At 54.6% G+C, this 27,432-nt stretch overlaps 8 protein-coding genes across 8 annotated transcripts; 3 read left to right on the top strand and 5 right to left on the bottom strand.

Annotated features, from left to right (window-relative positions):
• Nucleotides 1-20: 20 nt before the first annotated feature.
• CHGG_10674 (uncharacterized protein) lies at nucleotides 21-2,874 on the bottom strand (the record flags this gene model as incomplete). Its single annotated transcript, XM_001228600.1, has 2 exons — nucleotides 21-1,823; nucleotides 2,749-2,874. 2 exons carry the CDS (start codon nucleotides 2,872-2,874, stop codon nucleotides 21-23), a joined length of 1,929 nt encoding a protein of 642 aa, XP_001228601.1.
• Nucleotides 2,875-3,394: 520 nt separating this feature from the next.
• On the bottom strand, nucleotides 3,395-4,541 carry CHGG_10673 (uncharacterized protein; the record flags this gene model as incomplete). Its single annotated transcript, XM_001228599.1, has 3 exons — nucleotides 3,395-3,671; nucleotides 3,728-4,473; nucleotides 4,527-4,541. The coding sequence occupies 3 exons, from the start codon at nucleotides 4,539-4,541 to the stop codon at nucleotides 3,395-3,397; spliced, it is 1,038 nt and encodes a 345-aa protein (XP_001228600.1).
• Nucleotides 4,542-5,298: 757 nt separating this feature from the next.
• On the bottom strand, nucleotides 5,299-6,649 carry CHGG_10672 (uncharacterized protein; the record flags this gene model as incomplete). The annotated part of the gene is made up of 2 exons (XM_001228598.1): nucleotides 5,299-5,872; nucleotides 5,958-6,649. The coding sequence occupies 2 exons, from the start codon at nucleotides 6,647-6,649 to the stop codon at nucleotides 5,299-5,301; spliced, it is 1,266 nt and encodes a 421-aa protein (XP_001228599.1).
• A 949-nt stretch (nucleotides 6,650-7,598) lies between these two features.
• On the top strand, nucleotides 7,599-8,874 carry CHGG_10671 (uncharacterized protein; the record flags this gene model as incomplete). Its single annotated transcript, XM_001228597.1, has 3 exons — nucleotides 7,599-7,732; nucleotides 7,788-8,431; nucleotides 8,483-8,874. The coding sequence occupies 3 exons, from the start codon at nucleotides 7,599-7,601 to the stop codon at nucleotides 8,872-8,874; spliced, it is 1,170 nt and encodes a 389-aa protein (XP_001228598.1).
• A 4,403-nt stretch (nucleotides 8,875-13,277) lies between these two features.
• Nucleotides 13,278-15,706, bottom strand: CHGG_10670 (uncharacterized protein; the record flags this gene model as incomplete). Its single annotated transcript, XM_001228596.1, has 4 exons — nucleotides 13,278-14,404; nucleotides 14,470-14,910; nucleotides 14,979-15,173; nucleotides 15,250-15,706. 4 exons carry the CDS (start codon nucleotides 15,704-15,706, stop codon nucleotides 13,278-13,280), a joined length of 2,220 nt encoding a protein of 739 aa, XP_001228597.1.
• Nucleotides 15,707-19,042: 3,336 nt separating this feature from the next.
• Nucleotides 19,043-20,224, top strand: CHGG_10669 (uncharacterized protein; the record flags this gene model as incomplete). The annotated part of the gene is made up of 5 exons (XM_001228595.1): nucleotides 19,043-19,451; nucleotides 19,600-19,625; nucleotides 19,812-19,895; nucleotides 19,952-20,078; nucleotides 20,133-20,224. The coding sequence occupies 5 exons, from the start codon at nucleotides 19,043-19,045 to the stop codon at nucleotides 20,222-20,224; spliced, it is 738 nt and encodes a 245-aa protein (XP_001228596.1).
• Nucleotides 20,225-21,494: 1,270 nt separating this feature from the next.
• CHGG_10668 (uncharacterized protein) lies at nucleotides 21,495-23,968 on the top strand (the record flags this gene model as incomplete). Its single annotated transcript, XM_001228594.1, has 3 exons — nucleotides 21,495-21,579; nucleotides 21,630-22,754; nucleotides 22,899-23,968. The coding sequence occupies 3 exons, from the start codon at nucleotides 21,495-21,497 to the stop codon at nucleotides 23,966-23,968; spliced, it is 2,280 nt and encodes a 759-aa protein (XP_001228595.1).
• Nucleotides 23,969-24,649: 681 nt separating this feature from the next.
• Nucleotides 24,650-26,310, bottom strand: CHGG_10667 (uncharacterized protein; the record flags this gene model as incomplete). Its single annotated transcript, XM_001228593.1, has 3 exons — nucleotides 24,650-24,875; nucleotides 24,948-26,205; nucleotides 26,289-26,310. 3 exons carry the CDS (start codon nucleotides 26,308-26,310, stop codon nucleotides 24,650-24,652), a joined length of 1,506 nt encoding a protein of 501 aa, XP_001228594.1.
• Nucleotides 26,311-27,432: the final 1,122 nt, after the last annotated feature.

The following is a 27,432-nucleotide window of genomic DNA, read 5'->3' as shown; positions in this document are numbered from 1 at the left end:
CATGTTCCGCGGATTGGGCGTTATCGGCGCTTGCTTGCTGCTCGAGCCTTTGTGCCCATTTCCCACCTCGGGCACCAAACATCGCTTGCGTCGCCCAGCCAGTGGCGGAGGCAGGGAAAGAAAAACAAATCTGGTGAGGCGCGGCCCTGCTTCGTGCTGGCGTGGGCCTGCGATATTGAGCTCGTCGGGTCCAACGCATCCATGCTCTCTGGCTTTAAGCTCTCGCGCAGCCAGGTATCCACACTGGAGTTCGTCGAGTCCCTGCGATGTCCAGGTCTGTACCTCGGCGCCTCGGCGCCCCAGCTACTGCCATCGCGGGTACGGGGGTTGGACAATTCAGCCGCTGGGCGTGGCGTGCGAGTTTCAGGCGTGGCCAAGGCGGCGTGAGGGGAGCCGCCGGTGACATGGAGGTGTCTTCGACTGTCAAATGCCGCGGAGGATGCGCGCTCAGCTCCCCGCGACGGCGATTTTTGTTCGTCGTGACCGGATGTTCTCGACGTGTTCGCTTCGGCTAGGCACAAGAACCCCCGCTCATTTTCGGGACTCTGGTCCTTTGGCGGTGTCTCGTTCCGAGAAAGCGTGGTGGTAGAAAGTGTGTCCGGCGTCGGGGGCAGTGCTTGCGGGTGACTGCTGAATTGGCCCTGGGTGTACACTCGCTCAAGAGCCTCTCGTTTCTCTTGTTTCGTTCGTGGCTGGCCATTAGGAAGAGGTGGTCGGGCAAAAGGTGATGCTTGGTTGCTCGCGGTCGGCGGCCTCGGCGAATCACCCACGGTCGCGCGCGCGAGCTTGGTCTTTCCCAGCTGATGATGAGGCGATGGTGCGACTTCCAAGACGTCGCCAATGTTGTGGAACTGCCCGCTAGTGGCGCGTGAGCTACTCGGCCGCTGCTGTCTCGATGGTGTCGAAGTCCTCGCCCTGGTCGGGGAATCAAGGGCTGGGATGGGGGTTTTGGATAACCTGTCCCCTTGCCAAGGACTATTGCCGGGCGGTGAAGAATGGTTTACAGGCCGGCTGCGACCGTAGATGCTTATGAACGAACTTTCACTGAGCTCACTTAGCGCGGGGCTAGCTAGTCTAGGGTCGATACGTGCCGTGTCAGGTGTATCGTCGGCTAGGCGGGGCAAAGTCAGGGCGCTGTCCCCGGCAAGATTGCCGAGATACACACTCCTAAGGTTCTCAGTAGTTTCGCTCCGGTCAGAAACGAAACTCGGCATGCGAACGGGTGTCTTGGCGTCGGCATACGATGAGGGACCGAGCCGCGGGTTCTTGGACGATGGAGTGACGGCAGGCGACTCGACACGAGGGTACGCGGGCGCTTCGGCCTCGACCTGGCGCACCATGTTCCTCTCCATAAGGAGCTGCTCGACACGTTTCTCCAACATGAGGATCATCCCTATCGCCTCCTCGACAGCCTTGTCGCGTTTCTCCAGCTCTTGCACCAGCGAGTCATTGAGGTCATCCCGGTCCTTTGCTTCCCGTTCCAGGGCATCCAGGCGCTCTTCCAACGCTGTTTGTCTCTCTCTCCGGTGGTAAAGTTCAAGCTTGAGGTCGAAATTCTGCTTGTGTAACGTGGATACAGTTTGCTCCATCTCCTTGACGCCCATACCCTTCTTTGCCTTTGTGGGATCGACACCTCCACTCGACCCAGGCCGGTGGTGGCTACTGGTGGGGGAAGGGCTCCGCACATGTCTGGAGCCGGCCGAGGAAGAGAGCATGTCGGTGCTCGACTGAGAGGAGACCCTGCCGTTTTCGATGCGGCGTGATCGTTGCAGCCTTTCGAGTAAAAGGGGCGACATGGAATAGACGGGTGAAGATTTGGGATGCTCCGTCGGTTCTGTGTGGTGCGACTTACTGCCGGTCCTGAGTGGTGCCCCGTAACCGTCCATCTCGGCGAGGCGGTGGACTCGGCGAGGGGAATGGGGATTGGTCGGGTGGGTTGAGTCGAAAAACTAAGGGGCGGGAAGAATGAGATAGGGAACGTCGACAATCCAGGAATTGACGGTCTACAGAAAGCACTCAACGCAGCAGCCAGCATTCCATCGCGTTGGTTCGCCGTCGTGCTTGTGGGGAAGAGCTGCAATTGGCGTGGGGAACTGGCCAAAGTGGTTGCAGGAAGATTGCTGAGCTCCATGCGTGACTAGAACCCAAAAGGGCTAGCTTCAGCGGGAGGCAACAGTTGTGTGTGTGGGCCCTTGAAGTGCCAGAACTGCCATGCCAGGCGGACCCTGGGACTTCTTGCTCTTTAGTCGACCAAAGAATTCAACATCATCCATCCATTCCATGACCATGGAGACTGTTGGTCAATTGGAATCGCGCCCATTCACCTGCCATGCTGGATAGTGACGAACAGACATCTCCAAGATTCGCGAGTTTTTTTTCCCCTGCGCCTCCAAACATTTTCCTTTTGGTCCTGGTCCCAACCTCTCACAGGCCACTTCACACGCCTGTTTCCAGCAAGGGACGCATGTGCCTACCAATCAACGGGCCCATCACCCGCACCCAGCATGCTGGAATTGATTCCGAATGCAACCATCACTCAGGGGACCCTGAATCGTGGGGTCTGCAACAGAAAGGGGTCCAATCCCCGATTCGTCCCCCATTCGTGATATCCAGGCCCAACACTCCCGGTGATCGAGAGGAACGAATACCACGCAACTCAGAAAAGTAAGGGATGTGAAGGCTTCGGAATTGAGAGCCATCGTGTGTTGGCTGGACATCAGGCAATATCCCTCCCTTGCTTCAACAAACGTCGTCATCATCGCCCAAGTTTCCATACGGCCCCTCCCCACCAACGATTCTGTGAACCTCTTCTTGTTGGCCACCATCCATCCCCGCCATGGGCAAAATGAAACGGGCGACTGGCCGCCAAACCATTGTTTGTTGTAGTTTTCTCTGCTCGTTTAGTCACCTCCGATGTCGACGGTTTTATCCTTTGCCTTCAGTCGGCAATCGGTTGGCCATCAGCATCCCGTGCCCTGCAGAAAAGCCCCCAACTCGTTGAGGCGGTCAGACATCCCTGAATCCCGACATGCCATGGGCAAAAAGGCTCAACTCCAAATGCAGATGCCGACCAACCCCTTGACGACGAACAGGACCAAACAAGAGACACCCGGAAGCTTAACGAAACTGTGTTCTGCTCCATTTGCTTCATTTTTCTCGATTTATTTCGTTTGACTCTGTTTTCGCTCGTTCATCTTTACTTCTTTCAGGCCCTCCTGGACTTCCCACTTTCCTTCGAGTTCAGCCTTTTCCTTTTTTTTTTTTTTTTTGTTGGGGGCCACAGAGGATACCCAGCCAAGTTGGCTTCGCAGCAATACGCCAGAGCCCAAACTCCCCTGGAATACTCGTTTTGAGACACGTTGGCTTCGTTTAGCCATCGAGCAAAGCTGCTGGCTTAGTGCAGCACGAAATCATCCAAAGGAGACCCCTTCCCGGCCGGCTCGCTCCGCATCTTGTCTCTGACCACGTTCCTTGTCAGTTCCATCAGGGCGTCAGCCAATTCCTCGCTTTGCGACAGCTCGCTCCCCGCCTCTGGAATGGCGGGTGCGCAGATGTACTGGCCCGATTTGTCCGCCATGGTCACAGCAAAGACCGTGGGGACGGCGCCCTCAAACTGGTCTTTCTTGAACGGTTCAAGGCCATGGGACATAGCCCAACCGCCAAGTGGAAACCTGTGAAGGGGGCATTAGCAGACCATTTGCAAGATTAGAGAACCACGGTCACCTACGCCTCAAAGATGTCCGTCCTGCTCTGCTTGGAACTCACAAACCCCGGGTGCGTAGCGTTCATCAGCACATTCGGGTGCCCGTTCCTGGTCACTTTGCGGTCGAAATACCGCGCGTATAAGATCGCCGCCAGCTTGCTCCGCCCGTACTGCTCATTCGGTCCCAGGTCCTTGTTGATCTCGTCGAGGCTGGCGAACTTGGTGTTGCTGGGTACCTTGGTGTGCATGTTGCTAGCCTGGTTGCTGATGCGGACAACGTTGCCTTGTTTGGCAGTCTCCTTCATCAGCGGCAACAGATAGCTCGTTAGGATGACGTGGCCCATGTGATTAACGGCTATGTGCCGATCAACGCCGTACGAAGTCAACTCGGCCGTCATGATGCCCCGCGCAGCGTTGTTGACGAGAATGTCGAGCCGGTCCGTATCGTGCTTGATGGCTTCGGCCACCTGTTTGACGCGAGGCCAGTCGCTGAGATCACACTGCATCCAAACGGTCCGATCGGCTTTATCTTGGCCCAGCTCCTTGGCCACGGCGTCTTTCGCGCCCTCAACGACTTCCTTGGACACAGAAAGAATGTACAGCTTAGCGATGTTGTGCTTTAACAGCGTGTACGCAACCCCAAAGCCGATGCCTTCGCTGCCCCCGGTGATGACGGCTACTTTCCCCGAGAGGTCCGGGCAGTCATCCAATTTGAATTGGTGAGAGCCCAGCTTTGAGGCCGGGCCGCCAAAGTTCTCGGAAATGGTGTTCTAAGGAATAATCAACACCTTATCTGCGCCGTACCCTGTGAATGCGAGTGTACCTTGATCTCCTGCATCTTCGGAACGGCCCCAGGGAAGCGCCGTGTTGCCGAAAAGGATCGTCTCACGAAGGGGTCGTTTAAGTGCGCAATGGATAGTACGGTCACTGACTCGAGGCTTCTTATCATTGACGGAGCCGTCCCAGGGCGGATGTACCTCGTAGGTAACTGGCAGGCCATCGAATTAAAATCGATGATGGATGCAAGATTGAAGTTTGAGAATACCTGCCAGAGAACCGGGAGTGGGTCATCAATTAAAGCAAGCTTGTATTGAACGATGACGTCTCCATGACCACCAGAATGCCATCATTTCGCCACTCGCCAACCGTGAATCACAACAGCCACCTTGTTGCAACCTATCAAAACACAAACGAAGGGGTAACTGAAACCTAGTGAGAGAAGGGCTTATGTTACTAGGTAAGGTACATGTACCGATGCGGCAAACCTTCTTAAACATCAGGACCCAAAGTCTGGCAACACCAACGTCTGTTTGGTGAGCTCATATTGGGGATGTCTGGCACTCATTGTTCCCAGCATTTACATGATCGAGGTTAGAAACCTTGCAACCTGCCCCGGTCCGATCACGAGGAAGTAGTTCAGCGACAAAAGGAATAGGGGACGAGAAAGCAACTGTTCAGGAGACGAACGATGCCTATAAACAACAACCTGTCAATCAACTACCTTGTCCTGCCTTAGAAGGGTACGAATTTGGAAACGTGATGGTAATATTCTAGTTCTAATTAACGTGTTCTCTAGTTCGCAACGCCCAACCGCATCAACAGTCACCGGTCAACTCCTCTAGAATCTCGTCTATCTTGCCAAACGCGTCCAGGTCCTGGTTCTCCTTCTGCAGCCTGACCACCGTCTCCTTGAACCGGCCGTCGGCCAGCACTTTATCCACGGCGGCGCGGATGGCGTCCGGGCCGGGCTCCTGGGCGCGCAGGTTGACGGCGACGCCGGCCCACTCGGCGCGGGCGGACACCTCGGCCTTGTCGGCCATGGTGCCGGCCAGCACCATGGGCACGCCGTTCATGACGCCCTGCATGAAGCCGCCGTACCCGGCGTTGGACACGAACACGTCCGTGTGCGGCAGCACCGCCTCGTACTCCAGGTAGTCCACCACGAACGCGTTGCCCGGGAGCGCCGCCCGCGCCGCGCCCTCCAGCTCCGCGCCCCGGTCCCCGAGCGTCGCGATCACGAGCAGGTCCTTGCGTTCCGCGAGCCCGGCGAGGGCGGGCAGGATCAGCTCCGTGGGCTTGCGGTGCACGGTGCCCTGGCTGACGAAGACGACCTTCTTCTTGTCTGGGGAGTCGGCGGGCAAGGCGGCGTTGGCGGTGACAGTGGGCCACCTACGACGGGGGGACGAAGTGGGGGCCGAGGGGCTTTATGGGAAACCCGCCGATGAAGCGCAGCTTGGGGTCCTGGACGGGATACTCCAGACTTGCGGTGGTGGCTAGTAGGGTTACGTCGCCAAAGCCCATGGCGCGGCTTAAAATGGGTGTCGTCATGGCCTGGGTGGCGCCGAGGGATTTGTAAAGCGTGTTGTAATGCTCAGTCAGTTCCCCCATCGCTGGCTTCATTGCATCCGAGATGGACTGCCAGAGGGCTAGGTTTTCGGGGGTTGGGTCATAGGGCAGTCCAGGGCCGAAAGGCGGGAAGCTGGCGTCACCGGGAAGGTAGACGCTCGTGTGGAAGTTGATGATTTTGGGGAGAACGGTATACCCCTCTGGCAGGGGTGCGCCGTGCAGAAAGGGACCGAGGCCGCCCGAAAAGCTCTCGTGGAGTATAACGACATCGCGTTCAGGGTGGTTCCTGCGAACCTGCTCAAGCGTGTCCTTGAGCGCGCGATGGGCGAGCGGAGTTGAGTTGGCAAAGATGTTCTTGAAGTTCCACATCTCGTCGGAGTCAGGCGGTCTCGAAGCAAATACTTCCTCCCAGGACCACGGGTTTTCGACAAAATGAGCCCCTATTTTGTCGGTAGCGGCCTTGAAGTCGGCCCTGGTGATAAAGTATAGCTCGTGGCCTTTTTCGATGAGGTATTCCGAGATCCGCATGAGCCCTGCCGTATGGCCAGAGGCAGGGAAGGCTGCCGCCACAATGATGGGCTTTTCCTTGAGGACAGTCATTCTGACAGGGCAACAGGAGGGATGGGAAGTGATGAGATGGTGCGATGGTGAGATAGTGAGATAATGAGACAGTGAGATGATGAAAGCGCCCAAGAAATGCGTGGCCGGGAGGTTGACTTTTATGTCAACTTCCCCTGCTGAGGATCATGGCGCTGTTTACCGCTCGCCAGAATATGAGCCGCCCTGCTAGTCCATGCATATCTTGTGCTGACACACAGCCCGGGAACCCCCATCGCATTCTATTTTTTCGGCTGACATGGCAACTACACTACTGCAGCTAGGCTCCTAGGGTAGAAATCCGGTTCGGCCGAGACGGTCAAGGAAGTTTCCGGCCGCTGCCCTCGGGGCGCGGTCATATCACCGGGTCGGGTTAACAGTCTGGAGAAAGGTTACAACCGTTATGGGGGCCCTCTGTCCAGGATAGTGGTATTCAAGTCATCTCTAGGTAGTAATTGGTAATCTATGCTTTGTACGTGCAGAGATTTGTGCCCGAGTTAGGTTGCCAAGCCGCACGCAAGAAATCGAGAAATGGAAGTCAGCAGCAAGTTTGTGGAGCCGCCACCCACGCCGCACCGCGGACGCATCCTTCCAGGTTGCCACGTCCGACAGCATCACGCTGATTTGCGGGATGTTGAGTTGACGGCTCGTTTTCCAAGACCACGTTCCGACTTTGTGGTCCAAACAGGCAATCTGGATTCCAGGGGTTTTTGGAACTTGAAGGCAGGCATGTGGGAGATGAACTTGGCGGCGTCGGGTAGGTAAGTTGTAACCGAAAACGGCGCTGCCAAGACCTTTTTATGTGGCGCAAGTCAAGTTTAATGGTTTCACGGATCGAGACGCGTCAACCGCGTTTCCCTGCAGCCGCATCAACGTCTCCTCGACAACAGCTCTCCATCACCAGCCGCCAAGTTTAAAAAAACCAACCCCAAAGATCGCCAGAACCGCCACAATGTCCGACTTTGACGATGAGATGGACGTTGATGTCCCTGCATCTAAAGACATCAAATTCTCTTCCGACGGTGCATCCAAAGGCAAGCGCAGCGCCGCAAACCTCCCCGTCGAGGCCGAGGACAGCCTGCCATGGTTAGTATGCTGCAAAATCGATGTCACGCGCTGGTAATAACTTATGACGACAAAGGGTTGAGAAATATCGCCCAGTGTCCCTCGCGGACGTATCGGGCCACCAAGACATCCTCGCAACCATCAACAAGTTCGTCGACTCTAACCGATTACCCCACCTCCTCCTCTACGGCCCCCCTGGCACCGGCAAGACCTCGACCATTCTCGCCCTCGCCCGCCGCATTTATGGCTCGGAGAACATGCGGCAGATGGTGCTGGAACTCAACGCCTCCGATGACCGCGGTATTGATGTCGTGCGCGAGCAGATCAAGACTTTTGCCTCAACCAAGCAAATATTCACAATGGGCGCCTCAGCGTCGCGGACGGGTATCGCGGGGTTCAAGCTCATCATCCTCGACGAAGCCGACGCAATGACAAACACGGCACAGATGGCTCTCCGCCGAATTATGGAGAAATACACTGCCAACACCCGGTTTTGCATCATCGCCAACTACTCCCACAAACTTAGTCCCGCCCTGCTGTCACGGTGTACACGGTTCCGCTTCAGCCCCCTCAAAGAGCAGGATATCCGGGTTCTGGTGGATAAGGTGATCGAGGAGGAAACCGTCAAGATCATTCCCGAGGCGACCGAGGCCCTGGTGCGGTTGAGCAAAGGCGACATGCGTCGGGCGCTGAATGTGTTACAGGCTTGCCACGCGTCAAGTATGATTCACACTCCCATTTGATCCCATCTCATACTAATGTGGGTGACAGGCACACCTTTACAACCCCGCGATGCTCCCAAGATACCAGAGAAGGACATCGTCCGCGAAACCATCACAACACAGACCATCTACAACTGCGTCGCCGCGCCGCCGCCAGATGCCATCAAGAAGATTCTCGGCACCTTGCTGAGCACGAGTGACGTTACATCATGCCTGTCGACCATCAACACACTCAAGGTGGCCCAGGGGCTGGCGCTCGCAGACATCATCACAGCATTGTCAGATGAGTTGACCAAGTTGGAAGTGAAGCCGCAGGTCATGATTACCTGGCTGGAGAAGCTTGCTGAGGTTGAGCATAGGGTATCGAGTGGGTCAAACGAGGCGATTCAGACATCTGCTGTGGTGGGAGCGATACGAAACGGTGTTGAGTTGATGGGTTGAGGGAATCTCGCATCCCTAACTAATACTGTGTAGAGAGGGAGTGTGTATCAGAAACTTTTTTCTCAACCACCGCACATATGATATCCCCGATTAAGCCTCGATGTCATGATGGAAGTAAGTTCTCAAATTAATGCCCCGCAACGGTGGAGTGATATATGTCCAGAGTTCTGTTTGAACGATCTAAAACTCTATTATTTGTCTATGATGATATGATTACCAAATCCTTCGAAACACTAGAGCACTCGTCCCTCTCAAGAAGCAAGCTCGAGTACATTAGGTGTATGAGTTCTCGCCTCGCTCGACGCCGCTGGCCCTTTTGCGGCATATTTCCTCCCACGACCGGGCCCCCACATAATCAAATCTCGCGCCCTCTCCAGTCCATTCCCGATGTATCTCAGTGTCGACCCAACTCGAGCTTGGGCCTGTTGGCACTTCGGTTCCCTGCCATCCGTGCTGTTGCGCCAAGAGCGAAAGTGCTTCCTCGCTCATGAGGTTAGTACGCCGGGTGCCCCAGTAGGATTCCGAGAGTCCGGTCTTGGTCCGAAAGCAGTCAGCTCACGCTCCTCCAGTTTCATGACGAAACGGACCGCCGTATCGAGGCTAGTTTCCACGACTTTGACGGAGTCATCAGTCTGGTGGTGGGCGATAATCTCATCTGCGATGCTCTTCAACGTGATTGGCGCCCTCAAACCCTCCTCGACCCCCGTAAGGACGAGTAAAACACGCATTTCCGAGATTGGTGATGACAGGGCCGAAACCGTGTAAGCCCGCCGCCCCAGAGCACAACGGCTACGGCTTGGAAGAGTGTCTGCAGCACAAGATATCTCTGTTCGTGGACCATCTCCCAGTCGTAGATACCGATCTCCTTCGCTAGCTCCAACATCTCGTTGAGGGGCGTTGCGCCATGGAAACGGTCGCCGATCTTGCGCTGGGTGGCTTCGGTATGGGCGTAGATAGCACGGCTCAATGTCGCTGCGAAATGTGCTACCTCGGTCGGAGAATCAGTGGCGAGAGATGCTGGGGGGGGAGGGATGGCTATCACTTGGGCGATAAACTGCCCTCAGTCAATCTCGCTTCGGTACGGTCGAAACCTATGACGTGTTAACAAACTTCTTCTATGGTAGCTGGAATGTTCGGTTCTTGGCCAGCTCAGTAAGAGCCAAGGATGCAAGCGGGCACAGGGGAGCGGAGGACGGAGGAACGACGACACATGTCTCGGATGCATATCATGTGTTCTAAAGGTAGTTGTGGAGCACCGCGAATAGTAGATCCAGGTGCTGATGCGAGATCGCGTTCCACTTGTTAAGCAGGATATAGATAGGCATCGACTTGTTGCAGCAGCTCTCAATCTCGCACATCCCCATACTAGATATCTTGTCGAGGGAAATACGGGGAGGCCCTTGGAACCTGACTGAATACCGGACTATTGTTTCTCGGTGACGCCATTCAAGTTGGGAGCGAAGGATATGATGGAGTTCGTGCCGCGGGACTCGAGAGGGCTGCTTGTTTTCGGTTTCGGGTTGTTGCGCATCGTTTTTGCGGCTGGATTGTGGGCTGGCAGCTCGGTTTTGGCGTCGTTTTGCCATTTCGCGCGAAAGCTTCGTCTGCTCTACAAATTGCCCGGTTTTCTATAAAGGCTTATTGAGGTGAATAGTGAACTTGAATAAATATTCGGGTTAGTTATAACTTTTTTTTTTTTTTTCGATCCTTTGAGACTCGAATTTCTAAATTCTCTCTTGAAGAGAATGATACATATATATATTTTCATACACCGCTGTGCCCTCGGGCGTGCCGGAACTTCTACAGATTTTTGGCTACATAGGAAACCGTGCCCAAGGGCCGGATGAAAACCTACGTACTATACTAAGGTCCTTCAAATCAGATTCCTTCATACTACTGATGTCCTGGCCTTCTCCAACCCCATCTGCCCCCTTTGTCGGGATGTGATTGGTTCCAGGGATGCCATCGATTCCTCCGTTTCCTTCCCTCTTTCCGTCTCCTCTGGCTTCAGTTCTCTTCCAGGGGGGCTCCCTGGCAGTATTCTGCTTGGCAGTTCTGCTTCTGCCCTGGGTCTTGTTTTCCGCCAGGGTCCCCAGCTCCCACGGCTCATGGTTTTTATCCTGCAGTGAGCTGCACAGGTTTTTGCCGATCGGTGTGCGACGCTAGGGGGCCCAGTCCCCATGTCTCCGAGACGACGGCTATTCCTCGGGGTTCCTTCCTGGTTAGTGTGACTCTTTCCAGAATTGCAGGGGACCAATCCTGATTGACTGGAAAGAGGGCGAGGGAGGCCGGATTCGAACCGACAGCCTTGTGGCTTCCAGGTGTAACACACTCCAACTACACCACTCCCCCAGAGAATGATACATTTGTAGGTCCAAGGATCGTATGTCACGATATGGTCGCATGCAGACGACTCGGCAATGGGAACCGGATCGAGAGCTGCAAACGCGATCCGAGGGTGGCCAATCAGGAATGGATCATTGAATCGAGAAGCGATCTAATGATCCAGGACGGATCGCAGGATCATGGAAATATTCTCGATCCAGGTACGGAGGTACCCAAAAATTAGCTAGTATATAGTCACCCGTTCTGGAGGACTCTGCGAGTTCTCCAGTTAGCAATCACAACTACAGTTCGCTACAAGCACGGAAGCCTACTGTTGAGACAAAGCTTTTGTTGTGCACCTTTTGGCTGCACCGAACCTAAGCACCCTTGAGAGATTACCTTCGACCGAAGCTGAACCCTAACAGGACAGGGTCCTGAAGTAGGTTCGTCACATCGTATCTATAACCGAATAGAGAATAGAGAATAGAGAATAGAGAATAGAGAATAGAGAATAGAGAATAGAGAATAGAGAATAGAGAATAGAGAATAGAGAATAGAGAATAGAGAATAGAGAATAGAGAATAGAGAATAGAGAATAGAGAATAGAGAATAGAGAATAGAGAATAGAGAATAGAGAATAGAGAATAGAGAATAGAGAATAGAGAATAGAGAATAGAGAATAGAGAAGTTCTCAATGTGGTGGCGGGACAACCGCTCGACTCAGCCGCACCTTCTACATCTGTCACTCGACATCACAGCGGGCCTCGCCCTACCCTAAGCCCTAACGCTCATCGTGCCTTCCCCATGAGGAACGAGAAAGGGTGACACACGTCCCATCATCATTTTCCCTCGCAAGTTCTCCTACCGAGCTAGGTAACTAGACAACGTCATCATCACATCACACCCTAGTCAGACCCTGAAGTAACTAGCAAGATTTCATCATGTCAAAACGAACCTCATCCGTTCAGGACATGTCGCCGGCACCATCATCATCCACTCGGCGTAACACAAAGCGCCGGAAGACGATCATCGATCCAAGTAGCGAAGATGAAACTTCGCTACATCCATTCAAACTCGATTCTGACTCAGACTCTCACTCACTCGTAGAGTCGGTGGTGGACGAAGACTCAGACGCTGAAGAGGATGAAGCAACAGAGTCCGAGAGCGAGCTGACAGAAGACGAGGATGTCACATTCTGTCAACTGCAGCAAGATAACGACAACGGCAACGACGACGATATCACCAGATTTAACGCACGTATAGTACACCTCATTCGGTGTATGTCAGAGTGGTGCCATTAGGGGAGGATGGCGGAGGGTTCAGGGGGCCAGGGGTGAGCGGCGTCAATTGGAGCGCACGCTACAAGTGATCGAGGAAGCATGGTGGCTAGGAAGGCCGGTGGGTTTGGTAACCAAATCCAAGAAAGGAAGCAACTGGCGGGATGAAGGGTGTGCAAATGGAAATTGTTTGCCCTGGCCAAAGGACGGGGAACGGTTTAAACGTGCGGTTGGGGCGAAAACTTGAAGGCTTTGGGGCAAAACGGCGATGCCCGGCATGCTACGTGTACGTATTACATGTATTTATGCGCGCAACCACAAGCGCCGAGGAGAACATTGAAGCCGGCGGAGGTTATTCCGGCACGTTTCCCGACAATCTTTCCTGAACCCGGAGATGCACCCTACACATTGGTTTTTGATAGTTTGGAGGGTGAGATTAATTTTCTCGAGTCCTGTTTAAAAAGGAGCTGGATGGTTGCCTCAGGCCAAACTTGATGTTCGACTCGGAGGAGTTGGGCTGATGATGTGTACATTTTATGAGCATGAAAGCTAGAGGAAGCCGTGTCGAAAAATGCGTTGAGCATTGTCAAGAGAAGAGAGTAGGGCTGTTGTTATTCTACTGTTCCTCCTCCCCCTTCGGAACTTAAGGAACTTTAAGCCCTCCTGTCAGCTACAACCATAGCGGTTAATCCAAGATCAAAACTTCCTCCTTAACTAACCGAAACAAAACATCCATCATTACATCCTGTTGCCGACTGAAAAACAACAACGACAATAACAACATACACAACAACAACAACCTCACAATCCCAGGACTCCTACCACCGCCGCAGCTGCAACCACCCCCCAAACTCCCACAACAACACCATCCGCACCCCCAGTAACAACCCCACCCGTCACGGTCGGCCTCGCCCCGCCAGCAGTGACAACCGTCCCGTTCCCGCCGCCGACCACCGGACAGCCAACACACCCCGCCGTGGGCAGCGCCGCCACCAGCGTCGTGGCCTTGGCGCCGCCATTACCGCCGCTACCGCCGCCTCCGGGTCCGCACTGCACGCAGACGCTCGGCCCGGCCGCCCCCGGCGTGCAGCCCGGCACGTTGTGCGCCGTGGTGCGCTGCGCGGGCGGCAGCGGCGAGACCGTCACGGTCAGGGTGTGCGGCGGCGGGCAGGCTGATGATGGGGAGGAGCCGGGACCGGAGCCGGCGCAAGGCTGGGTTTGGTGGATGGTGTAGGTGCCTGTTGTCTCGGGGCAGATGGCCGTGGTGGCTGTGATGATTTCGGTCGTGACGTGGTGCAGCGGGCAGTTAGTCACCGTGGGCGGGCAGGAGGTGATGATGTAGGTGGTGGAGGTGGTGGTGGTTATGGTGCTGCGGGAGATGGTGGAGGAGGAGGTGGTGGTGGTGGTGGAGCCGGGGGTCGTGGATGTGGCCGGGTTGGAGGAGGAGGCGGCTTCGGTGGTGGATGGCTCAAGGCCGCCGGTCGATGTGGCCGCCGTGATGGATGACTCGGTGTCGGTGGAAGAGCTGGAGTCTGAGGCGGTTGACGACTCTGAAACAGTCGACTCAGTGGTAGTCTCCGTGGCAGTCTCCGTGGCAGTCTCTGTGGCTGACTCGGTGATCGGCTCGGTCGAGGACTCGCTGGTAGTGGTCGAGGTTGTCTCAGGAGCAGCAGTGGTGGATGTCTCGGGCTCGGTATTTGAAGTCGACTCCGCAGACGAGGTGGTCGTGGAAGTCTCAGCCGTTGATGTCGAAGTTGGCGTTGTCTGACCACATTTACCGACAATGGACGGGACCGCATCAGGTCCGCTGCCGATGGCAACGAGCTCCGAGCCGCAGTCTTCGGACTGGCCCAGATGGATCATGCGGTTGTCCCAGTCATAGACGACGTACGCAGCGCGGAGGAATGTATCCCCCAGCACCGGGAAGTCTGTTGTCACGAACATCAGCGTCTGGTCTTACATCATCTCCCATCATCACTGGCCACACACTTACCATCGGTAAAAGCACCCAAGACGCAGAGGTCAGAGTCCGGAACGTGCCAGATAAAGTCGTAGTACCGCACGTTGATGACCTTGTCACCAAAGGTAAAGTCGAGAGAGCCGCCCTGGCCGGGATCCAGGCAGTCGACCACGTACATGTCGGCGTCGGCGACGTACTGAGCAGACGGGAAGGCTGCAACGAGGTTTTGCATGATGGGCGCGGGCAGGGCGCTGAGTGTGTATCCGCTGTCCAGCAAGAAAGGCTGACCCTTCCCGCCGGCTGGGGTGCTGTAAACGATTATCACGTTGCCGTCCGGCTGGTTGACCGAGATGCCGTTGGCGTAGACCCAGAACCGAGTGAGGCCATCGGGCGACTGCGCGGCGGGGATAATTGGACGCTTGACGAGGCTACCGGAGTACTTTTTCGTGTCGATGCCACCAAAGATTACCGATCCTATTTGGTTGAAGTGATCGTTAGCGATGCTGAAATAGGGGGCAATGTCATAGTAGTGGTGGACTTACCTCGTGCGCTGTCAAATCCCCTCAGATCCATGCTGAAGGCTCTGCTGTTGGTGAGCCCCTGCTGGGCAAGGGAGTCAACAACCAGGGGGTAACCGTTCTCCCATCCTTCGAGCGAAGGTCCAGCGCCCATGAGGCCGACGACGGCGTGGGCACTGTCGAACGCCACGCCGAAGATCTGCTGTGTAATCCTGGCCGCTGGAGGCATTTAGTGTTAGATCACACCCCCTCACCCAAACGCCATCGTACCAAGACACGGAAAGGTGAAACGTACATCCAATGCCGACGTAGTCAGCTACATACTCAAAATCAGTGTAGCCGGTTCCGTAGGTGACATGGCCCTGCACGCCAAGGTCCACCAAGGTGGAAGACTGGGTGAAGCGTGGCTGGGCCTTGCAAAAGTCGGGAGTGGTGGACTTGGAGCAAACGGGATTCACCCAAAGCTCGGAGGAGCCGGTGTCGAACTGGACAGGGACCGTTTGGCCGGGGGTGCCGAGGGTAACCTCAATGGTGTAGAGAGTTCCGGAGCGCTGAGCAAGACTGCCGGTATCAAACTGTCTCTTGGTGAAGTTGGAGTGTTTGCCAAAGATAGGACCCCCCTGCTTGGGGATCACGGGATATCGAATAAGGCCGTCTTGTTGAACCATTCGGTTGTCGTCAGGAATGGCCAAGGCAGCACTAAGTGCAACGGCGGGCAGGAGAGCCACGGTGTAACGAATGAACGACGACATGGTCAGTGAATGAATGAATGACTAACAAGCTAACAACGAATGACGAAATAAAAGAGTGACGAATCCGCCGCAGCAGACGACGGCTTTCTTGCCAAAGAAACGGTCTGGTGGATGGAAGAAAACGTCGAAGCTTGGCTCCCTCGGAGTCCCTCCTTGGGTTATATATGGGGTCCCCCTCGCGGCAGGGCTCCATTTGCTTCGATCCAGCCAACCCCCAACTCCATGCGGCTCAACCATTTTGGTCTTCAGCCGTGCGTGGACCCGCCATTGCGGAAATTGCTTGGTTTTGTAGCAGCCCAATCGCGGTGCTGCAGAAAAAGCCCGAACGCTTAATACTCAGCCGCAAGGGACTATTTGCGCCCCGTCCGAATATTGGCGACGCACGAGGCATAAACGACAAGGGGGAAAGGTGTGCCTCATTTGCACTGGTTGTGAACCTTTTGGAAACTCGGTGTGACAGGGCTGCAGCAAGCTATTTAACACCGCAGAGGCTGCCTTTTTGGGCGACAACTATCATGCAGAACCGCCTCTCGGGCTGCATCCTCTGTCCCGGCTGGTTGGTTTTCCGGCTCGTTGGTTTTGACCTCATGCAGGTACAATATCACACAAATTCCATCAAAACGGCTGGCCCAACAAGCGCCCAGTCAGGGGGGGGGGGGGGGGGGGCGCGTTTGTTTAACGGGGGGGGAATCCGCAAGCCCCATCCCCCCGGGGACCCCAACCCGATTGGATGGAAAAATCCAAACTTGCTGGGCCCCGAAAAACCTGGAAAAAATTTTCCTCTTTTTGGGGAAACCGACGGGGCATGGCCTGCTACACACACCCGCTTCCGTAATCGGGGGACGACTAGGGCAAGTGTATAACCGGCCATGGGACGGGAGAATTCTCGGGAAAAAGGTGCCGGAAACCCAATTGCCCTGAAACCCTTCAACACAGAGAGCGTTTTTACCGGGCTTGGGAGAAAAACGGCGGTGCAACAACTTGTTGGGTCTACCGCCGCAACCACGAGGGTGCGGAGCGGCCGGCAGAGCTGGTCAAGGCGGCACTGGAGCACAAAGAGAGCAGGGGTACGGGGTGTCCAAACCCCAACTGTATGAAGCCGGAGGAGGATGGGGGGGAATTTAGAGGGGCCGGAGACGAGCGGCGTTGTAGCGCATGCTACAAGTGGTCCAGAAAGCATGGGGGACACAAAGAGGAGCCCGGCTTCCTCCAAAAGTCATTGTTGGTTTCCCCCCAAGGACACCCAGTCAGCGTCGTGTAGGTCAGTATTGGGATTTGTAACGCCAGGGCGGCTTGCTAATTTTGGGAGGCGAGGTGTAGGTGTTTGCCCCTCACCAGGGCTAAAGTAGGTAGTGTCGGAATATCTACGCCAGAGTTACGTCCTCGCAGGGGGACGTGACGGAGGGCAGGGGGGGATCCACCGCTGGGGCAGTCGTCACGTGGTCCTGGACCTCGGGGACGACAACCCCGGCTGCAAAATCTGCCCCCCCCTCATTTCTAGATAGAAGAACATGATCCAATTGAACCACGAATGTAGCACGTCCCTCCAGAGAGAAGGGATTTGCCCTGTGCTTCTAACGCTATCGCGATACCTGGTATTCCCTACAGGTAGGTAGGGCCGTTCAACCGCCGCGCGACCATTACCACGACTGCGGCAAGAGCTCATGTCACCACAACTATGGCAGGGCCATTATCAGGACTGCGACGGGACCTCACCGCGACTACGGCAGAGCATTCAGCTGCGGCAGGGTAGCATACATCACTCTCCATGCCACCACGAGAGTAAACTACCAACCTTGCTCGCCGCTCTCATCCGGGTCCTCCCTCCACCCCCCAGCCATTGATCGAATCGTCCTTACATCTCGTCCCTCGCCCTCCCCTAATCGTGCCTACTTTTCTCGTCCAGTCCCTACACCATATAGCCCCCCTCCCCCCAGACCCCCCTTTACAGAATGAACCATTTTCCTCAGTATCTTTGCCCCCTTGCCTGCCCTGTAAAGCTGATTGTTTCATGCTTTTATGGTCTGTCTTACACGAATCGGATGGATGGATGGAATTTATTTCGCCCGGAGGCACTGGGCCTATAGGGCCTTAGCACGCTAACTACATCCGGATCCGGATCAAATCGTTTTGCCTTTAACTCGTACAAGCCCCCTACTTCTTCCCTCTTTTTCGCTGCACCATTTACCTCTTGCCTTCTTACACGAATCGATTCGGAATCGATTTAACCAAACCAGCCGGTCACGTGACACCTTGCCCTTATATATACCCAACTCGAGTTTCATCACACCTCTGAATTCCAATTCCCATTCCAAATCTTCCATCGAACGCTTGGAATCCAGATGTAAGTGCTGAATTACTTTCTATAATTACAACTAAACTGCTTGTGACGAACCTACTTCTGGACCCGGTCCTGTTAGGGTTCGGCTTCGGTCGAAGGTAATCTCTCAAGGGTGCTTAGGTTCGGTGCAGCCAAAAGGTGCACAACAAAGACTTGTCTCAACAGTAGGCTTCCGAGCTTGTAGCGAACTGTAGGTTGTGATTGCTAACTGGAGAACTCCCCTAGCTCTCCAGGACGAGTGACTATATACTAGCTGATTCCTAAGTGCTCAGTATGCTCAGTATGCCCTTGGCAACTGAGCTCACTGATCAATGTTGAGCCATCCCGGCTCCCTATTGGTGGTCCTGTCCTGGTGCTCAGTGTGCTCAGTCTGTCCTTGGCAACTGAGCTCACTGATCACCTTGACTCCTCCTTAGCCTCCTGATTGGTTGCTAATGATTGGTTCAGGGCGTCCCGCGCCCCCCCGGGTCCCTCCTGTTGGCATATTCGTGACACTGCTGAACTAATTTGTTAGCAGCGCGAAACACCAAACCAAACATCGTTACCAACTCACCAAACAACAACACTACGACAACAGCCAGCGCTGCTCAAAGATCAGATTGTAGATCAGATCTATCAATCCAGAGCAGTCCAGTCGATTCAGATCGGCCATTTCTTCAGATCAGTCGGATCAGATGAGGCACCTTACAAATCTGATAATGCTGATTGTTATCTTTACCTTAGGTACTTTTGGCCCTTGGTCAAGGCGCCGAATCCCTTCATTTTGAGTGTTAATGGTGGAGAGGTGGATGAAGAAGTCGGGTATTACTTTTCCGGACCAGAACACCCCCTGTCTCGAGCCAAATTGCGGATTCCGCGCGTCGCTCTGTCCACTGTTTGTACGCGCGTGTGTGTGCGTGTGTGTGACGACCACTGAGGCTGGTCCAGTTAAAGTTAACCCAACCTCGCAATGTCGACTGCTGCACAGAGCAGCTACGCAGCCTCTGCTACAGACGATGCCAACAACGTTGCAGCAGTCTTCCTCCCCCACCCTCGATCTCGACTGCGCACCATCGCGAAGCAGTTCCGATGAAGAGGGTAACGAGGACGAGATTGACCGGTACTACAACATGAAGGTTGGGGGCAACGTCGATCCGGTTGAATGGTGGATCGGTAATAGGGCTCGGTTCCTAAAGCTGTCTCAGATGGCCCTTGACGTTCTCGCTATTCCGGCCATGGCAGCTGACTGCGAGAGGTCCTTTAGCATTGCCAAGCTTACTCTGAGCTCCCAGAGGCATGCAATGAAGTGGGAGGCTATCGAGATGCTTCAGATGCTGAAGAACTGGCTTAGGAACGGCGATATCGTCATCGGAGGAGTCATGATGGGCAGCAGTCCGGGTTGGGGATCGATTAAGGGGCAGCAGGGTTACGAATAGCTGCATTTGTATGTCAGTTCAGTTCAGTTCAATCCAGTTCAATCCAGTTCAAGGGCCGAGGGAATCAATCAGTTCAGATCAGGAGGGTCTGACTGATCTGACTGATCTGAGAGCAGCGCTGACAACAGCACAAACAGACACCATGGCTCAGTATAAGAAATCCGTATGTATAATTCCAAAGCTCTTTAAAACTTGTTTGGCCTAACTAATTGTAGGACGACTACACTTGGTACAAGAACGGCAATGATGGTCGGCGTCATGCGGGACATCCCAGAGCTTCGAGCTCAACTCGGTAAGAACCTGTGACCTGGGGCGATAAAGACTTTAGAACTAACCCTGTTTTACTTAGGACAACCAAGTGAAAGTGAAGCTTGCCCCTGGCGAGCTTTACTGTCGTTGGCCTGCCCATGATGGTGGGCTTTGTATCGTCGATGTAAGTACTCTGTATAACTATAAGGACTTTAGAAATGAATCTTAATCTATTTACAGTCACAATTCTCTACCGAGTTTAACCTGCGAGCCCATATTCGCAAGCACAAGCTGGACGGCCATCCGGTCTCTATTAAGCATAGACGCATCGGAGCGAACAGCGTAGAGGACATAACAGTAGCTGCCAGTAAGCTGCTAACTTATACGGAAGTATTGCTAAACAGCTGCTAATCGATCATAGAGTTTTACACAGACATTCGGAGGAATGTTGAGGCGGCCGGTGAACCCGGTGGTTCCCCCTCCGTTCCCATTGTTACACCCTCCAAGCTCTGAGGGGTGCAGAGTGGTGTCCCTACCACAACCCCTCGGATGAAACAGCAAGCGCCCGTCAAGCTCGGTCTTCCGGTTACGTTTGCGAGACCGGGCCGGCCGTCTCGTGTAAGTGATATGACTCAGGATAGATTCAAGACTCACTTACCTAACAACCTCTTAGCCCAAGCTTGCAAAGATGAAGAGAATCTCTGGCCTTGGCCGCCAGGCCAAGTGCCAGGGATGCAAGACCAACAAACGGGCAAAGTGTAGACACTTTATGACTTATGATTTCTTTCACAGCAACTTTAGAGCTAATTTGTTATTGATTAGGCCCCCCTCCCAACCAGACCTACCGAAATAGAGGCGTGCGAAGTGTGGAATCACTTCATAATACATAGTTGTGAGGAGAATGCGGGTAATGATAAGGATAAGGAAGAGGACATGCCTCGGTCGGCGGTGGCGATATCACGCAGACTGATGAGGCTGCTGCTGGTAGTGGTGCTTATGATAGGGCGGTGATGGTGAAGATGGGTTGATCTAACGGTCACCGGTGGTATGATGGATTGGGAATTGAATTGGAATCGATTCATTTATGCTAGTTTAAATTTAGGTAGTTCGTTGCTTTACACATCGGTTGTTTTCGAAGCAATGAGCCTGGATATTGTATCTTGTTATATTGAAGAATGTGAATACAAGCTGCCTAAGCCTTGAGGGAGGCGATGCCGGGAGCCTCACGGTTTGTGCTGTGAGCTCGGGTTATGTGATAGCACAAGCACTATTGGTGGCATCGTAGTATAAGACGGAGGGATTGAAATGCTGGGATCTGCCGTTGTATATTTCCCCTGTCTCTTTTGTGGTCCGCCAAAAACTCATTCAGCGCACACTTTCCCAACTACCGGCATTTATTGGAGACTCCCGCCCCGGCATTTCCGTTTCGTTTCGCGGAGTGGCTCAACCTCCACATACCAGCGCTGTCAACAAGTCAAGTCTACCAAGTCAAGTTTTCAAGTCAAGTCAAGTCAAGTAAGTCAAGTCTGGATTTTTTGAGACTTGACAAGTCAAGTCGATGCACCGACTTGACTTGAGAGACTTGACATTTAGTAGGGTTAGGGTTATATACGGTAAAATTGCCCAGATTTTTAGTCGTTCCAGCTTTCTGTCCAGGATCTGAAGCGAGCCCGCAATCCCTGCGACGCGCCCTCTCATCCGCGTTGATCAACCCCGATCAAACGGCAGTTGCGCGCCGCTACAGTGCTCTAAACATACAATTTCTACCGGCAAGCCTCCCGAAATGGCTCTCGCCGTTACCAATAGCGCCACCCGCGCAACTCCCAACTCTGATATTTCCATTACGCCGAATATGACTTTAAGATCCCGTCGCACTCTAACGCGTTCGACGCGTTCCACGCGCTCGGCCGTGCCGTAGTCACCAAGAAGAGCCTCAAGGAGCAAATTCGCGATGCCAAAGCCATCATCGACCTACCCCTCGATCCGAAGCAATACCCAAAGATCCAGGGTCCCGAAAAACGGTTTTACCACCTCCGCGCGCACTTCAAGCAAAAGGATGGGCCTTCCTGGGTGAACGCCCACGGCACACTGCTCCTACGGCTCACGGAAAGTGACTCGAGCTCTACAGACGGCAAATTCTGGGTTTGCCACAAGTGTTACAACATCTTTGACGCGGAGGCAACAACTTCGCCAGCTAAACACCTTCGACAAAAGCACGGTATTACAAAGGATGGCGAGCTTCAGAGAGCAAGCACTGCGGGCAAGAGACCGCCGCCGGCGATTGACGAGCTCTTCCAAGCTCGAGCCAACAAGAAGACTAAACTCCCGCCCCCCCGAAAGATCCAGGACCGCTTCCAAGAGCTCCTAGTCAAGTGGGTTTCCGATTCGGATATCCCATTTTCCGTGGTTGAAAACAAGCACTTTCGGGACCTATTTTCTCTTGTCAATCCAACACAGACCGACGACCTCCTTCCAAGAAGTCATGCCACCACACGCAATTGGCTGAAAACCCAGTACAACCTCTATTTTGATGCCCTTAAGGCGGAGATCACAGCTACACCCAATCCTATCCACATCTCCTTCGACGGGTGGTCATCCCCCGGAACTGCCGCGTTTTTTGCTGTCGTTGTGCACTATTTCAATGCTGCGGGGGAATTCAACACCCGCTTACTCGCCCTGCCGCGGATCAAGGGCACTCACAATGGCGAAAACCTCGCCAATGGAGTGGTTGAGGTGGTCGAGCGCTTTGGCTTCCGAGCTAAATTAGGGGTTTTCCAAGCCGACAACGCAGAAAACAACGATACGTGCGTTACCGAACTTTTGCGGTACTTCAACCCCCATCTTTCCACTTCGCAGCTTGACCTCATTCGGTCTCTCAAGCGAGTGCGCTGCGTTGGCCACATCTTGAACCTCGTTGCTAGAGCTTTCCTGGACGGCGAAAACAAGGAAGTAATCAGGAAACTGGCAGAGGGCTCAGATGAGCGACTTTCTGCGGAACAAGAGAGAGAGCTTCTCAACGCGTGGCGAGAAACTGGGCCAGTGGGTAAGCTACACTACCTTGTGCACTTTGCCCGCCGTACGCCTCAGCGCAGGGACGCTTTCGACGACTTTACACAAGGTATGGCCTACCCCCCATTCAAAAGGGATTAGTTATATTAAATAATGCTAATTTGGTGTTCTTCTATAGGCAAGCTCAGCGCCCGGTACAATCGACTAGGAGATCTCAACGATGAAGCTGTACTTTCTTCCGAGGATTGGGCAGTTCTGACAGAGATCAAGGCTCTGTTGGCCCCATTCAAGTTTATCACCAAGAAGTTGGAGGGGAGAAAGCCCAATCTTTGTGACGTTGTCAGCCACATCTTCAGCCTCCATCGGGATCTTAAGCATCTACACCAAGCATACAGAGTGGAATTCGAACGTTCGGGAGGCTTCGATAGCTCCATATTTCCGCCTAATGACGAGCGGCCCGCGGGCCAGCTCCCGGGATTCCTGTTCCCTGAACCTAGCGTGACACAGCAACGCCCGCGCCGAATTCGTCGTGTGCCAGCTCGGTTTACTGATTACGAAGTCGACCTCCCCGGGATCGGGCTCCGCAGCCCAGTTACCGAGCCTAGGCAGCAGGACCCCTGTATTGAGCTTGGGAATCCTCTTCACGATGATCTCGAGGTGCCTTCCTTCTCGAGCCTTCAATCTAGCCTCCAATACGCCATTGACAAGCTCGAGAAGTATCTTGAGATTCTAGATGGGACACCTGTTTATTGGGCAGCTCTTATTCTACACCCGGGCCGCAGGATGAAGTGGGTGAGGCTATTTTACGAGGGCAACGACAAGAGGATATTGGAGATCCAGCGGCGGTTTATGGCATATTTTGATACGCACTACCCAGCAGTCGAGCCGGCGACCCGCCCATGCACCCCGGAGCAAGTCCCTGGCTTTGGGGATAGTTTCTACGATGCCCCAGTTGCTGGCGGTATTGTGGATGAGGTTGGGGAGTATTTACGGGGGCCTGTACACCCCGTTGTCGACCCGATCCAATGGTGGTTGGCCCGGAAAGACGAATACCCACGCCTCACGAGAATGGCACTCGAAATACTCTCAATACCTCCCTGCGCAACGGAATGTGAGAGGACTTTCAGCCTCGCAAAACTTACGATAGGGTCGCAACGATACTCTCTTGGTGATAGTACCCTCATAGAGCTTCAATGTGTCCGTAACTGGGCGCGGGGAAACTTATTAGGGAAGGTTGTGGCCTCATGACAGCCTTGAGAGGCACATCTTGTATCTATTTCGGGCTCGGAATAACCTCATCCGAAATCTCTTGGCAAGTCTGTCAAGTCAAGTCAAGTCGGGGGTCAATCAAGTCAAGTCTAGCTCAGATTTGTCAAGTCAAGTCAAGTCTGCGGTCAGACTTGACTTGACTTGACTTGTTGACAGCGCTGCCACATACCAAATGCCGGCTGGGGGGCGAAGGTCCACGTCCCCGGATCTGCAGCCCAATGTCTCCTGGTCGTTCCACCGTCCCACTTGCCCCAAGGTTCCATAATCTCCCAGGCAAAAAAAATGCCGAACTCAATTCGAACGCCTCGGCTGGTTTGCCGCCCCTCAAGCAAGTTAAAGAGGTAGGGGGAGAGTGAGGAGGAGTAAGAGGAAAAATAGAGATAGGCTTTCGGGTTAGGGTTTATATGTGGATAAAGTAACATGGCGCTGTTTGGACGGTTCAGGGGCTGGATGCCCGGTCCCCTCTCTCCCCATCAACCCTGGACAACACATTGTGGCACAACTGAATGGGAAATAAAACATGATAGTTGATATCAACCCACCGGTCGGCGGTGTATCCGGCAAGGTACACGGTCATGATAATCCAATCCAACCCCGAGAAACCTAACCCTAACCCTGAGCTACCCACCGTGCCCTTGGACCCCTTTTCCTCGCAGCGGCTCAAGTCCAATACCGAAAGTTTGGGTGTTTTCTTCCTAGGTTATCTTTCTCGTGCTCAGTCAAGCCTTCAAGGCGGTGATCCCGCTTGCCGGCGGCCCTCGCCTTATTCTCGTACATGCAGTAGAGGATGCCGAAGATGGAGAGGAGGACGGCGGCGATCTGGCCGCACAGGTTGATCGTGTGCCCGGTATGGTATTTTGGCCCATCGGCTTTCGTGTACGTCCATCTGTAGCAAGTGTTTTAGCAAGCTTGTCGCTAGGGTGGGGCAAGGGAGTGGGGGCCGAGAATGCCAACTTACGTTGCCACGATTCCACCGATGGTTCCGAGTGTCACCACATAACCCGAGCTCACAGCACGAACCGTTGGGCTCCCGGCATTATTCAAACTCCATGCGAGAAATCCTGGGCCACCAGGGAATGCTCCGACGGTCACAAAGTAGATGGCCATGTAGCGGAGGTTTGGGTCCTCGACCCAGCGGAGGATGGCAAACCCGATGACTGCCAGGCACGAAAAAGCGGCGAGCCAGATCCCGCGCTGGTGGGTCTTATCACTGCCATAGGCAACGGCAATAGCGACCAAGCACGCAGCAACGTATGGGGGGACCGAGTAAAGCTGGGCTTTGGTGTCGGTCCACCCGAGGTCGGTCAAGATGGTGGGCATGAACACCGACAACCCCTGGACGGTGATATTGATAAGGAAGAAGCCCAAGGCGCACGTGTAGTTGTGGATGCAGAAGACGGCTTGTTTCATATCCGCCCACGTCACCCTGGCTGCCGGGTCCGCCTTGTTCTCGCGGATGAGCCGTTCGGCCGCAATGCGACGCTGCCGCGGTGTCAAGAAACGCGCCTCACTTGGCGTCGTGGGCATCCAGATAGGCGCGGCGAGGCCAACGAGGATGGTAATGATGCCTTCGAAGAAGAAAATGTTGCGCCAGCGCGCGATGCGCATCGACGCCACCCCCCATTCGGGGATTTTCGACAGGCCCGTGGCCAACAGGCCGCCAAACGCTCCGGCAATGGAGGCCGCAGACACGTAAATGCCCACGCGGAAGAGCAGCTCGTTGCGCTTGTAGAAGCAACTGAGGAAAAAGGCCAGCCCGGGGAACGCGCCGCCTTCAAAGACGCCCAAGAATACTCGGACGACCATGAGGCCCGCGAAGTCGTGGACAAACGCGGTGCATAACGAGACCAGTCCGAAGCCGCAAACGAGGAAGGGTAGGTAGTAGCGAGGTCCAACGTGCTTGAGGATGATGTTGCTGGGCACCTCGACGATCAGGTAGACGATATAGAAGATGGAGAGCGCCCAGTTGAAGCGCACGCCCACGCCCAGCTCGAGGTCCTTGGACAGGCCCTGGATGCTCGCATTGCCGATGTTGATGCGGTCGAGGAAGCACAACATGTACAACACCGTCACCAGCGGCACCGTGTGCCAGTCGATTCGGCGCCGGAGTGCCCTCTCTTCCTCCTCGGTCCACTCGAGTTCCGAGTCAGGCATGCTGGCGTCCGAGAGGTCGCCATCTTTGGACGATTTGACACGAACCTGCTCAGCTTGCTGGGCTGGAAGACAGTCGGCGGTGTGTTAGTTAGGGGGACCTTGTCTTGGCATTGAGGAGTGTCCCGATGTTTGGGTTGTCACCTACCAATCTCCTTTTCCGAGTCCATTTTGGTGGGGATCCGTAATGGGGTTGCCCCTGAATGGACAGTCGGCGTGACGGCGAAGCAAAGAGTTGGAGACCGCGCCCGTGATCAGCGAGGATAGAAACCACAACGCGCCGCGAGAAAAAAAAAGACGAGTGGGGAGGGCCTGCATTTTTCACTACGCGACCAGGGACGCTGCACGTGGTTTAAGACTGTTCTCGAGCGGGTGGCATCGCAGGGTACCCATCACACCGTCCCGGACCCCCGCTCCCTCCCTTGACCCTGCGATGTTGGTTCAACCGAGTGGAACCTGCAGGCGGATCCAATGTGCTATCGGTTGAGTACAACCGGGGAGGCGGGAAAAGAGGTGTGAGAAAGGATCAAGGCAGGAATAGCAAGCTCGGGAGGTTGTGGCCGGCCAAGGTGCCCGACATTCCTGGACACACGGGCACTGCAGTTGGCTCGCAATGAACGCAATGAACGTAATCCTGGCTTGTTCGCGAGCAAGCTGCAGATTGTCAGACTCGGCAGATAGGAATGGGCCCGCTATTGCAGCCAAATCACCTGGGACATTTGCCAAAACTCCGACGCCAAGCTCTGCCGAGAATATTGAGAATGCGGGGGAGGCAAGGTCAAGGGTGGGCAAGACAGGGGTTAGCAGGAGGGACGGCTCGGAGCCCTGGGGGCCATGGGAGAGAACGCAAGCAACAAGAGAGGTAAGCTTGTCGTGCTGGCCAGGCTCGAGCCAAGGTCTCCGCTCCCACCACATGGGACCTCGACCCCGGAGAACTGAATCGGATTCGACTCAAGCGGGCCTGGCCTCGTCGGCCTTGACTTGCAGGGAGTGATCAACTGAGCTCCGCCCTGCCTGCAGCTGCTTCACGAAGTTGCGGGCTCTTTCAACGGCAATGGTTTGTTCCACGGCAGTCAAGTGATTGCGAGTGATCATGGAGACACACGCAAAGTTGGAGTGTCTTGGTAATGGCGGCCGAGGGTGTCGCCGAAAGGACGTAACCAATGAGCAGCTGGAGATCCCAGGCGCTCTTCCCGGCTTGTTCATCGGCAAGTCTTATCGGGCCTCTCGCTTAACACCAACCATCTCCTCTTAATTTGACGGGAACCAGGCAGGCTCACACCTTTGCTGGT

The sequence above is a fragment of the Chaetomium globosum genome, genomic scaffold (assembly GCF_000143365.1).
Source record: "Chaetomium globosum CBS 148.51 scaffold_7 genomic scaffold, whole genome shotgun sequence".
NCBI lineage: Eukaryota > Fungi > Ascomycota > Sordariomycetes > Sordariales > Chaetomiaceae > Chaetomium > Chaetomium globosum.
This window is presented reverse-complemented; position numbering and strand designations above follow the sequence as displayed.